Genomic DNA, 13,503 nt, shown 5'->3' on the forward strand with positions numbered 1-13,503 from the left:
TTCATGTTCGTAACACCAAACGTGCCCTAAACCGCATGTCATGCTTGTTACACAAGCACATCCTATGAAGGGCATGCTGGGCTACAACGATTTTTTTTTGTGCGTGAAAAATAAAATTTCCAAGGTTTAGTACCCACTTTAGTAAAATTCTTTTCAAGTAAAAAAAAATGCACGAAGAAACAGCACATGATAGAGCCGGGTTTTTTTAGTAAATTGGAAAACAAGGAACCTCCAAACATGCTTGAAATGGGACTGATCATATACACCCAACGTGGCTGTTCACTATGAGGAGGGCAAACTGAGATTTTTCTTTTATCCTTGGAAAGACCATCCCCCTTTTTAGGTTTCACCTTTGTTCTAGGATAAAATATTACCAAAACAAAATTGGTTACATGTGGACAAGATCATTTTGAAGACAAACTTATCCAAGTAGAGTAGTCAATCCTAAGATATCTGAACAGTCAATCCTTAGACAAGCTTATCCAAGTAGAATAGTCAATCCTAAGAACAGCTTATCCAAAGATATCTGAACAGCCCCACAAGGAGTAAGGACCCTCTGCTTTGAAGCCGTACTTTGCTTGGCAGTTTGAGTCAACAATCTTTTCAGGATGTTTTGAAAATAGTTCTTAAAACACCGAAATTCCAAAATTTCGGCCGAAATAAATGACCGTTTTGGTTTTTAGTGGTTTCGGTGTCGGTCTCCACCGAAAGGTCGAAATTTAAAACCATGGTTAATAGTAGGTGATTTTATTAATAAATATACACATCCTTTGTTTTGATATTGACAGACTTCTCTCTTCTTTCTTTTTAAAAAAAAATTCTCTCATGGCTGTTGGTAACTTGTTTAGAATTATAATTATGTAATAGACAGTAAAATAAAGTTTAATAAACAAAGAGAAAGTTGCTAATATATTGAGGTCGGAGGTTTAATCCCAGCTTATCTACCCAAAAACAAGTTACCAATATAAAACACAAGGGGTTGCCAATATCAGTTTCTTTCTTTTAGGCAAGGTTCCTTGTAAGAAACCATATCCACTAATAAACTGTGCTAGGTATCCATATCAGAATGGAACTCTTTTTTTTTGTTCCAGTGTTTATAGTTCTTAATTTAACATGATTTCTTGCTAGTTTTTGCTAATGAACTCAATAAACACAATCTAAGTACCAAGAAGTGCCAAATGAAAGCCCTTTCAATCTTTTTAAACTGTTGGATCCACTACATAAAACCATTAAATTCACATACATTTAGGCCTTCCATTTACATATATCAATGAAAATTCTCACAACCTAAGCCACATGATGCCCAGATTGAATGCATTGATTATGAAAGAAGTGCAATAAAAACATATGAAAGAGAGATAAGCAGCCAAAGGACCCGTGTAGAGCTCTACTAAAAACACAAATAAACACCAAAATATAAACTTCTGCATATTAAAACTAGTAAAAGAAACTCTATGTTCTTTTCCCTTCTCTAAATTTATGCACTTCTCCCACTGCTTTTTTTTCCACCTTATATTAACAACACAAATGACTACATATTTATAGACACAAATTAACCTCTCCTAAAATAGTTAATCACATTAGGAAACTAGTTGTAGTTTCCATGAGTCTTTTAGGTAACCCAAACAACTTCATTGAAATCCCCAAGAGACTCTTGGATAATCTAACCTAATATAAAGAACTTTAGAAAACATACAACGACTCTTTAATTTTCAATACATCATAAATACCCTTGATCCCCAGAATGGCTCTTCACTTATCAAGGCCTATTGATTTTGATTTACTAAAGTCAAACATGAACAAACTGAACAAATACATGAACATACTTCACTTATCAAGGCCTATTGATTTTGATTTACTAAATTCAAACATGAAGACACTGAACAAATAAAGAACTGAACACGAACATATCTCAAGTGAGTGTTGAGTTAGAATTAGGAATTACAAAATTCATATGCCCTATCCCATTACAATTGTGGAGGGAACAAAAAGCCTGCAAAGCACTCAGCACCATAAGAATGTTAACCGCAATGATAGCAAGAAGAGACCGCCATGAAAGCGCATACTTTATAAACTTCCCAGCTCTAACCCTCCACCTTAAAGAATAATACCTGTTCACATCTTCAATCACCTTATCCAAATGGGCCACCTTTGTTAACGTAACAGATTTACTGATTCCATTCCATAGATTAGCCACATCTCGATCGCTCTTCAAATGGTTCAAAATAATCCCATTTTCCTTTAGCAATTTCACATCATCTTCAGTATCGATAATCCCATTCATGAATTCAGTATAACGCGTAAAAACCAGTGGCCCAGATGCCGCTGCTGCCTCGAAAGCCACCAAGTTCCTCAAGATCACCTCTAAATTTTCATCAATTTTAATTCTTGGGAGGTAAAAGGTACCTGATTTTTCATCAAATTTTATAGTTCTTAGATCACCCTTAGTAGCACAAAATCTCACACCAGCATCAGAGAGTTGAGACACATTAGGAATGACAAGCTCCTCTACCAACAAATGTTCGTTTGGATTCTGAGAGTCCTCACTCTCTTTATTAGCTCCAACATTTCGCGCAGAAGAAAAAACAAGGAGTATTCTAATAAGGATTAGTACTGGAAATTTTACTATGGACTTGAACCTTCTTGACATTAAAACCATTCGGAGCTGGCGAAAAGGAGGAAATTTGAGAAAATTCAAGACTTGATTGCCAAAACCACCTTTTTCATCGGCACTTTTTTCTCCTTGAGTGGTTATTTCTTCTGCTTTGGGCACAATTACCTGGTAAAGAAGCTCGAGCAAATGATTACTTTTTAGTACTTCATCTTCAGTAAGAGGAAATTCAACTGCACTTTTGAAAGGAGAAAGAGATCTACAAAGACCCATTAACATGGTGGCCAAACTTTTGTTAAGATTTTCATAATGGCAAAAACTCAATATCTCTCTGAGTAGAAAAAGAGGGATTTGATTTTCTAACATGATAATGTCTCTGAGAATTGCATCACGGGTCAGATTTTTCCCCGCGTAATTGATATCCCCTGACACCCTCGAAGGGTCTGTAGTGAGATTATTGTTACCTTCAAGAGCATAAATTTGGAGATATTCTAATAGAAATGAAGCGTCCACCGCCATCATCCAAGCCAAGGTTTTAGTACTTAAATCCAAGTATCGATGGTAGCGAGCACGAATTTCGTAATCAAACTTTGTGAATTCCAAAACAATGTCTTCAAATTTGTGGTTTGAAAGCTGTTGTTGCATTCTTCTTGCAGCTAAGAACTTATATCTTTCCATTTCGTAGAGTTCAGATCTCCATTGATGATAAGGACCTATTGCTACTTGTTGGGGGATATAAGCTTCTGGTTTTTCAGACATCAAGGATTTAGAGACACCAAAAATGGAAATGGGTATTCCTTTCTCCTTGGTGTCATCGCCTTCTTGATCTTGTGAAAGGGTTTGTTGAATTCGTATGACCCACCGATCTTCGTCGAGCCTTGGTTCCATGTCTCCTTGCATGAAAGACATGATTGGTAAAAGAACAGAATATGAGAGCTTCAATTTATGAGTTCACTACTCAAAGGATCATTATTAGCTGATGATCCAATTTTGTACACATGATATGCATGGTCTTAATTTTCTTTTTATGTTGCTAGCCTCCTAGGTTCTCCTAGGAGTTTTTCTTCCCATGAGTAGAAATTTGAATCTATATAACCATATTAAAATAGGGGACAGATATGGATGCACATTTTGATAATGGGACAAAGTCACTTTGTTTTACATGTTCTAACCAGCTGCCAAAGGCCAGAGGTCTGGGAAGTTTTACAAGGCATATGGTTAATAGAGAGAGGGAATCAGAGGCTGTTAGTAGTGAAAGGGGACACCATCAATGTCATTAGGTAGTTGAATGAGAGAAGTCTTTTTCCTTGGAGGTTTACCAATTATTTTGAGGAGATCTAGGATCATTTGAAAGGATTCCATGTTTCCTTCCACCATGAAAGGAGATTGGGCAACAACGATGAGGATCATTTAGCCCTTCTAGGAGTGGGCCGAGCCAATATTTGGTTCTTTGAGTTCCTTCCTTCCTGACTTGTTGTCCTTTATGCTTTGTTGTTTTTGCCTGTTTGTTGCTCTTACTCTTTGTATTGACCACCTTTTGATTTAGTAATAATCATGCAAATATTAGTAACTTTAAAATATAGTATCTAATATATAAATTCTTTCAATATAATCATTTGTTATTTAAGATATTTAATGAGAGAAATTTATATGGGAATTGCTAGCATCCATCGCAAAAGGCATTTCGCGGCTGGTCTGTCGTATGTCAGACCACCCACCTCGTGAATGGAGACAAAAGTTGTTGTCTTCATTTAGGAGGGTGGCTGGTCTGAAATGCAACAGACCAGCTGTGAAATGCATTTTGCAATGGACCCTAGCAAATCCCAATTTATATTTATAAGATATTTGATAGCTAGAAAGGAGGCTTACATTTATAAGGTTTTAAAGGGATTTGCTAGCTTCCATCGCAGAAGGCATTTTGCGGTGCGTCTGTTGCATAAGAGAGCAGCCACCTCAGATGAATTAAATGAATAAGACAAAATCTGAGCCTATGTGGTTGCTCTCTGATGCAATAGATGCTCCGCGAAATGCCTTCTGCAATGGACGCTAGCAAATCCTGGTTTTAAATAACCTAAGAGGTCACCCAATTTTCTCTTTAACAGCCGCTTATAGATTAGGATGAAATCATTAGGGAATTAATATCGGCACTCCCTTATTTTAATGACGACAATATGTGACCCCACTCTTTACAACTTTTCTAATTAGCATTTAAAGACTTAAAATTCCCAAGATGATCTCAACAGCCAATTAAAAAAAGACGTTATTAAAGTAGCTTACCTATGCAAAAAAAGAGAGTATAGAGTGCCATTATCAAAACCAAGGCAGTGTGGATATCATCTCCCTATTTTTATAAGGGTCTGGATTCGGTGAATGAGCTTACATTATAGCAGTGACAAAATACATAAGGGATAAATACATTTACCCCCCCCCCCCCTTCTAGTTTCTGACACATCCACTTCAACCCCTGAGGTTAAAAATTGACAAAGACATCCCCTCTAGTTTCGTTGGATTTTTTTCACTGGACGGTGCAAACAGCGCGCATGAAATGACCCATTTGCCCTCTGTTTTTGAAGTTGACCGGAAATGAAGAAATCAACAGTTGGGTTTTTTTATCTTTGGGGTTTTACTCGACGGAACTGGATTTGGTGCGGGTAGTGGAGTCGGTGGTGGTGCTGGCGATGGTTTGGGAGGTGGTGGTGGAGTTGGTGGTGGATTCGGTGCGGGTGGTGGTGTAGGAGGTGGCGCCGGGGGTGGTGGAGAATTTGGAGGGGGTGGAGGAGGTGGTGGTGAATCCTGGCGGTGGTGTAGGAGGTGGTGCCGGGGGTGGTGTTGGTGGTGGTGGAGGATTTGGAGGGGGTGGTGTTTCAGAGAACACAGATACAAGGGTATTTTGGTCCATAAAATATTAACCCTGGTTACTTTCTACGGTTCCGTCGGGTTAACGTAACGACCAGTTGACGGAAGGGATATACTTATAACAAAACGAAACTAGAGGAGATGTCTTTGTCAATTTTTAAACCATAGGGGTTGAAGTGGATGTGTCAGAAACTAGAGGGGAGGTAAATGTATTTATCCCAATACATAAAGATTACATTATGACATACATGTATAGTAGTGGTTGGCACTTGTGATGCACGCAGAGAGAGAGAGAGAGAGTTGTATTTCAGTATTGTATTGAGAATATAAGTACAAAGATACTTTGCTGAAGCACTTGTGGTGCACGCAGAGAGAGAGAGAGAGAGAGAGAGAGAGAGAGTTGTATTTCAGTATTGTATTGTGAATATAAGTACAAAGATACTTTATTTCAGTATTGTATTGAGAATATAAGTACAAAGATACTTAACACCTTAATGAAGCTTTGGAGGTGATTAAGAACAGAAAAACATAACATTTCATCTTTGTAGAAGAAGAAACAGATTAGGAAAAGGTATGGTAAGTGTATAAGCAATTTCATCCGCAGTGGTAAGAAATGCATGCCAAATCAGTGCGTGTAGTAATAATGTAATCTCCGCCATGACCAGAAAAAATACCAATTGAGAGAACCAGTTCCAATTGAAAGTTCTTGATTCAGACTGAGAGTGAGTAACAGTGGGCCATTTTTTTTAAAGATTATATAACATCATGTCCAACAGCTTAAGCTTTTGGAGTAATTTGTTGTTTTACATAGGGGTGCAACTCGGGTTGGGTTAAGCTTTTTCGCAAATAGGGTTGGGAAGGGAAAAATCAACCCGAATTGGAAATCGGGTTAGGGTATCGGGCAACCCGACCCGAAACCCGAATTGTCTTTGTTGAATACCAAAATATTTTGAATATGCATTGAAAATAATGTCGCAATCTCTTTTCCCCAAAACTAGACAACTGTTATACACTTTTCTAGACAGCCATTACTTCTCTTCCAAATTTTAACTTCTCCCGAAAGTAGGATTTCCTCTCTTGCTACACGTGTAGAACAATGTAAGAAAATTTACTTTTTTTAATGAATTTTATATTTATAACCTCTTTTGCAGAAGACATTTACTCATTTAGATCCTAGGGACACCCGTTTTGTAATTTTCAAATGTAAGAAAATTTACTTTTTTTAATGAATTTTATATTTATAACCTCTTTTGCAGAAGACATTTACTCATTTAGATCTTAGGGACACCCGTTTTGTAATTTTCAAAAACCACTTGATAGAGGTTTGAGCGAGGGTATTTTTGTAATTTTCAAAAACCACTTGAGTTTCTTCTCCCCTCTGAAACTAGGTTGGGTCAGGTTGGGTTGGAAAAATGGGTTCCTCGGGTTGGGTCGGGTTGGCCTCAACCCGACCCAACCCGACCCGAGTTGCACCCCTAGTTTCACATGGTATCAGAGCAAAGGTGGTACCAGGTTCAAAACTCCTTGATATTAAAAACCCACATGTAATGCCCAACCCAAAAAAGAGAGGCCACGTGTACGCCAACCCTAAAAAGAGGGGCCACACGCAAGGGGGAGTGAGCCATCTCCAACAACAACTTCAGCTTTTGGAGTAATTGCTTGTTTCACAATTTTTGCGAGTTCAACTAAACAAAATTAAGTACCAAGTGTACAACTAATCTTGGTGGGTTTCAAGAGCTCTCCACCTTCCCCTAGGCTTGGCTTGTTCAGAGATGGAGCACGCAGAGGCAAGCCCATGGGTCTCCAAAAGAATATCTGAGGACTTTATGGATTTTTTTTTTTCAGGAAATGATATATTCAACCCCTTTTCTTCCCCAGGCCACTCCCTTCCAGCGTCAAGAATGAAATCAACGCTCATTGGGAAAGTCTCAACAAATCAGAGGGCTAGAATTAGATCAAAAGAAGGCATTTTTGGAGCATTGTTCATCCACTGTGGACCCTTGTAGACGATTGGCTCGAAGCATCCAATGTGTGCCCCACATGTTTAGGTTATAAGAAAATGTATGCATACTAACAAGGAAGGGCCTTTTGGTCTGCACTTTTTGGTGGTGAAAGGAGAAAACTCTGATTAGCTCCAACAGATTCCTTGTCCAATCTAATGAGAATTTTAAAAGGAAAGAATTGTCATTGCCCCTGAATTCTTTGATCATTTAATACATTATATTAACTGAGGAAGAAATATTTTCATACAACTTTATATCAATAGAATACAGTGACAGAAAAGAATGAACAAACCAACCCCATATTCTCATGGTTTCTGTGCAGAGAACATGATGAAGGATCTTTGAACTTTGCTTGTATAATTAATAAGACCACAGGATGTGCACAAGTCTTCAATCTCCTTTTCAGTCAGATTGCTATATGTGTTTGCTAGTTGCACCACAGCCTGCAAAGTGGAGAATCACATAAGAGGTCATGTAAAAGGCAGTAGAATGTGAAAAATCACAAAGATTTTGAAAGAATACCCACACGTCTGATGGGTCGAAATATCTCAGAAGGGAAAGAGTCGCCAAATTCTGGCGCCAGAAAGGTGGTTCCTACGAAGACGCCTCCACTTCGCAAGATGCGACTGATTTCGGCAATCTGGCCAATGTGCAACATTAGCAAAATAACTATAATGGGGATGATACCACTACAGTTTTCCTAACTTTCAGGTAGTCATTATGTAAGAGATGAGTATAAAATGTTGTTAAGAAACCTTCAATTTAGGAGTTTTATCATTCATGATAAGAAGAGGTGAAATTTACTCACTGCATTGGAAGGAGATGGCCAACAATGCAAGGCAGCGCCAGCATGAACAGCATCAACTGAACCTGATGAAAAGGGGAGCCTCGAAACATCTGCCCTCACAAGAGCGAGATTTCTGTAAATCCAAGAGGAAACATAAGTCAGTAGAAGCTCCCTCTATATATCTGCCCAGTCTAAACTAATCGAAAAGTTAAAAAGTAGATTATTATGCGTTCACTTCACCAGGTCCAACCCCATCATCTTGGGGTTGGGCTTGTAGCTCAATGGTTTAGGCTTTATTTCTCAACCTTGAGGTCACAGGTTCAATCCCAGCTTACCAACCAAAAAAAATGACCATTGCAATGCACCTTTGCGAGAAAACTTACGCATTTAAAAGAGAATCCTCTTTTTTAATGAAATCGTAAGTCTGGCGAAGCATATTCTCAGAAAAATCCAATGCAATAACCCCAGAATAGGTTCCAGAACTGGCAAATTTTCTTGAAAAAAGCCCACTCCCACAGCTGACATCTACAAGAAGACCACCTGCGGCAGGCTTAAAATATTCCTGAGCCATTTTAAACTGCACATACCACAGCAAGGTTTATGATTAGTTGGTATAGTGAGACTAAAACCTGGAAAAAAAATGTACCAAAGGCAGTAAAATGAAATGTCTGTAATCAATGAAAACGATGATACAATATGGACTATTTTCATTTTACCAGGTGTGATGCCATTTCACATACCAAATCCACCCAAGTGGAAACAGAGGGAGATTATCTTTAAATCAGTCTAAGTTAACTCATTTCCATCAATTGTTTAAACCATATAGGTATAAAGCGAAGAAGAAATCAGGTGTATGAAATGGAGACATGTTACAACAATATGAAATTCCAAACTGCTACACTCTATGTAAGGCTGAACGAAAATACAAAACAGAAAAGGCTACCTCTTCGTCGGGACCGGGAAACCCACTCCGGTTAAAATTTTGGCGCCACCCTCTTTCATACAGGAATGAAACAACTGGACTCCTACCATTTGTGAAGAGAATAACAACCAAGAAATGAGAATTATTCATATAATCGAAATGCGATACAAATTTCACTCCGAAAGAACAGGCCATCATTTGTTACCCACTGAAAAAAGTGACTCATTCGTGTAGTCATTTTTATTTTATAAATACATGAATGAGTCACTTTTTTCAACATATCCTACATACTACTGAGCAGAAGGATGTTAGTATCCTGACATGAAACAAGCAGTACTCCAGTGTTAATGTATGCTATGAAAACTGTTTTTTTAATTCTATAAGCCATTTTGTGGATCAGTTACAAACTTTTCATCCATCTAATTTGCTAATATGATCGTTCTTGGCATCGGAAAATACTTTAGTGTGGCTTAAGTTCATGATTTCAATTCTTCAAAAATTCAAATGATGGAAAACAATAAATCAAATTTCTTCATGATGTTTGATGATTGGCAGACTTTATGCAGTTTGAATGTTTGTGCTCTCATCTCAACATAAACTCCTAGTGAATTCCTTATGCCCCAGAACTGCTATAGCCTATCAGCCCACATAATTACCCAAACTCGTCACCCTCTCTAGGGCATGGTTTTAAATTTCGGCTGAAATACCAAAATTTTGGATTTCGGCCTGGACCGAAATTTAAAACCGAAACTGAAATTTAAAAATTTTGGCTGAAATTATAAGATTTACACCGAAACCGAAATTGCCAACAAAATTCCATTTTCGGCTGAGGCCGAAACCGAAATTTCAAGCCTGGCTCTAGGGCAACCTCAGCCTGCCTCCTAAAATGAGCCTTACTGGAGAGAGGAATAGCACGAAGGAAGCAGCCATCAATCAGAATGGAGATAAGGAGGAGAGGCGGAAGAGAGATTTTTGAGCTTTTTCCTGGAGTATTCTCAGCCTCACAGTCAAATATGGCTCCAACAAATTGACAAAGAAAATCAAACTTTTTCAACTGCTCAGATTGGATACTTTGAGAAGTCATTCAGTTTGATGGCGAAGAAATTGCAAAGTAGAAATTTTCACAATTTTGATTCTTCCTTAAACAATCAGCTGGCTTGATGAACAACTCAGCCAAAATTTTTAGTGAGACAGACGATGTTTTCAAATAGATGAAACCAAACGAAAACATTCATTATACTCTTCTTGGCTCTTGCCAGCCCTTCCACCTCTTCTACAGAAATTGAACATTAATACCCACCTCGACTGCCTCTGTCAAACTATTTCCAATTCTATCTCCACAAATAAAGCACAACTCTAACCAATGAAGCCTTAATTGTCAGACCAAAATGGGGTTGGAACACTGATTTTCTGATCTCTAGATGTCACAAGACCAAATGGATTGTTCCCCTAAATCTCTGATTAATGACAGGTGACAGAAACATCCAAGTATTTCTTTTGCTTTTTCCTCTCTCTCTCTCTCTCTCTGCAATATATTTTATTTCCCTTAAAAAAATTTAATGAGTCTTTAAAAACTTGGATCCGAACAATGATTCACCCAGTGTCCTGGGTGTCAAGTGGCTGAGTTGAACGAGGCTTTTAGCAACTGGGATGATTTATATTGACTCAGTCGAGTTTTCAAGTTATTTTACTGACCGTTATCACTCCATATAATGCTAGACAGAAAGGGACAACCTTGGAGGGTGAAAATATCAGGACCTCGACAATCTCCATAAAAAAAGTTGTGTTGTTTCAAATTGTGCACCATCAGCATAAATTCTATCATTACAACGATGAAGCAAGTACAATTATGAATGCAAACCAGCAAACATTCAACTTGGATATGCAGCCAAAAATTCAAGCAATATTTACAAAGACTAAGTGCCCATGTCAGACACAACTTAAATGTCGCGTTATATAAATTTTATCATTAGAATAGGCATAACTGATGAAGATGTCTAAAAATGAGGATAAGAATTAATGTTGTAGCATCTAAGTTTTTCAATGTTCAAATATAATGTACAATTAACATTTTTCTCTGACCTTTAAAAAAAAAAGACATTTTTGTCTGACCTGAATAGCTCAGTCCTGCTAGGTTTGAACTCTCTGTACTCCTTTGTTCCAGCAGTAACAGTAAGATCCAAATAGACATCTTTGCTGGAGAATGACTTCTCACATTTATTACATTTGAAACCAGACCTATAGATTGCTGCCCTGCAACTCAACTAATCCAAGATTACTGAAGAAGCCCAAACAAAAGGTAAAACATGCCTGCAAAATGAAAATTGAAGAAAAAAAAATGAAAATTGAAGATCTAGATATATTATATACCACGAATTCCAACTTACAAGTTTAAACCGGAAGGACCCTTCCTTATTAATGGTTTATAACAAATCGGGCATGCTAGCAAGTCCGGTTCCAAAGCATTAGTTTGCTGAACACCTACGACCTGGGAAAGCAAATATTTATTCATTCCAAGAGGCTATAGAACTAGAATGAGAAAATCTAAAATACGTATATTATATATACACATACACGCATATAGTCGATATTCTGTCTATTAAAATTCATAATCAAAATCGTTGAAGGGAATGATGGATTATGTAGTTGTTTGATATGGTGAAATATCATTGCAAACAATGTAATATTGTTAAAACATTCTTATAGTAATGGGAATAACACATACAAGTGCATACACAATTTAAAAAACAATGTCAATATATCATATATGACTGTTTGAATTTGGTCAAGAACTCATTTAAGGCAAAACTGCATCAACTCGGGTGAGTTAATGATTTACCGGCAAGTTTTTGACTGAATCAAGCAAGTGAATAGGGTTATTCATTGACTCAGTAAGGCTAGATATGGGTCCACTTGAAGGAGCCAATTATTGGCCTAGTGAGTTTCAAATGCTGGTTACAGGTGAGTTTGGATGTACACACAAATATATTAGATACGCAATTTGGGAAAATCCAAGGAAGCAGGATTCTTCCCTGGGAGCCTTCAATTCCCGCTCTGGCAACCTTGAGCAGGATTCTTCCCTGAGAGCCTTCGATTCCCGCTTTCGATTCCCGCTCTGGCAACCTTGGGAAAATCCCAAATCCCAAATCCCAAATCCCAAATCCCAAAAGAAGTACAATTTCGGTATACATAAAAAAAACAACTCAAAAATCATAATACTGAAAACATAAATCCATTCATTCGTGATGTTTTCAGCGTAACCTCAAATCCCTATGCAACTTGCATCTTCTTTTGGATTATAATTAAACATATATTCATTCAAATTACAATCTATGTGTAATTTGAGCCTTTCAAGATTGCATTTTTCACATAAATTGCAACAACTCTCAAATGCCCAAATTGCAATCTGGGTCTACATCTAAGTGCCCTAAAAAAAAATTGAAATTAAAGTACATTTAAAAATACAGACCAGAAAAAACATTTTGGCCTAGTTTAATTGGATTTTTGATGCAATTTGTGTGAAAACTTGCAACCTAACAAACTGCAACTATTGAGCATGATTATTAGCATTAAGAATCATTCTATGGGTTTTGACCAAATTCACTCTCACACCATTGATAGCCACTCCATTTACAGCCAACCCATAATCTTTTCCTTAATAACAAGTTATTCAGATAAAAGCCTACATATAAATTGCACAAAGTAACAAAATCAAATTACCCACCTAATCTAAGCCTTGAGAAGACCCCTTAATCATCTTTCATTTGCCCAACATAATATGAACAAGAAGAATAATTCAACAATAAGAAACAAAATAAGTGAGAGAGAATGTAATGATACCGTCTCTTCACCCACAACATAAGTCGAACGGACTCTGAAGAAGGAGAGACGGGACTGAAATCGGAAATTCCTAGAAGGAGAAGGGCATTTTGGGAAGACGAGGTTGTGGCGTAGAGGTGGAAGGGTTGAAGATCCCATGGCCAACCGACCCCAAATTTCTTGCTATTTGTTTTCTAGCAAAGTCGCGAAACTACAATTTATACAGGGAAATGTTATCAGCACTACTGTATTTTGATGAGGGCACTCCTCACTTTATTAAAAGTACGGTATGGCCCCGCACCATAGGATGATCGAAACCGTCCATTAGATGGGCCACAGCCTAAATAGGTTGTGCCCCAAAAATCATTTCCATAGGCTGATCCTAACCCTCTGATCTGAATGTTTGAGGGTTGATCCTAACCCTCTATAGATCGGAGGGTTAGAATCAACCTATAGAAATAATTTTTGGGGCACAACCTATTTAGGCTATGTCTCATCTAATGTA

General features: G+C 37.7%; 1 protein-coding gene and 1 pseudogene across 1 annotated transcript; both read right to left on the reverse strand.

Moving 5' to 3' along the window:
• Window positions 1-1,744: 1,744 nt before the first annotated feature.
• Window positions 1,745-3,650, reverse strand: LOC143856590 (putative UPF0481 protein At3g02645 pseudogene; annotated as a pseudogene).
• Window positions 3,651-7,665: 4,015 nt separating this feature from the next.
• Window positions 7,666-13,205, reverse strand: LOC143856591 (S-adenosyl-L-methionine-dependent methyltransferases superfamily protein). The gene is made up of 8 exons (XM_077366858.1): window positions 13,020-13,205; window positions 11,567-11,667; window positions 11,292-11,432; window positions 9,201-9,282; window positions 8,641-8,834; window positions 8,279-8,390; window positions 7,997-8,110; window positions 7,666-7,913 (listed from the first exon to the last, which is right to left on the reverse strand). The coding sequence occupies exons 1-8, from the start codon at window positions 13,155-13,157 to the stop codon at window positions 7,776-7,778; spliced, it is 1,020 nt and encodes a 339-aa protein (XP_077222973.1). The 5' UTR covers window positions 13,158-13,205; the 3' UTR covers window positions 7,666-7,775.
• Window positions 13,206-13,503: the final 298 nt, after the last annotated feature.

Source organism: Tasmannia lanceolata, unplaced genomic scaffold (genome assembly GCF_043159265.1).
Source record: "Tasmannia lanceolata isolate RefF3 unplaced genomic scaffold, GAP_Taslan_0.1 ptg000023l, whole genome shotgun sequence".
In the NCBI taxonomy this organism is placed as follows: domain Eukaryota; kingdom Viridiplantae; phylum Streptophyta; class Magnoliopsida; order Canellales; family Winteraceae; genus Tasmannia; species Tasmannia lanceolata.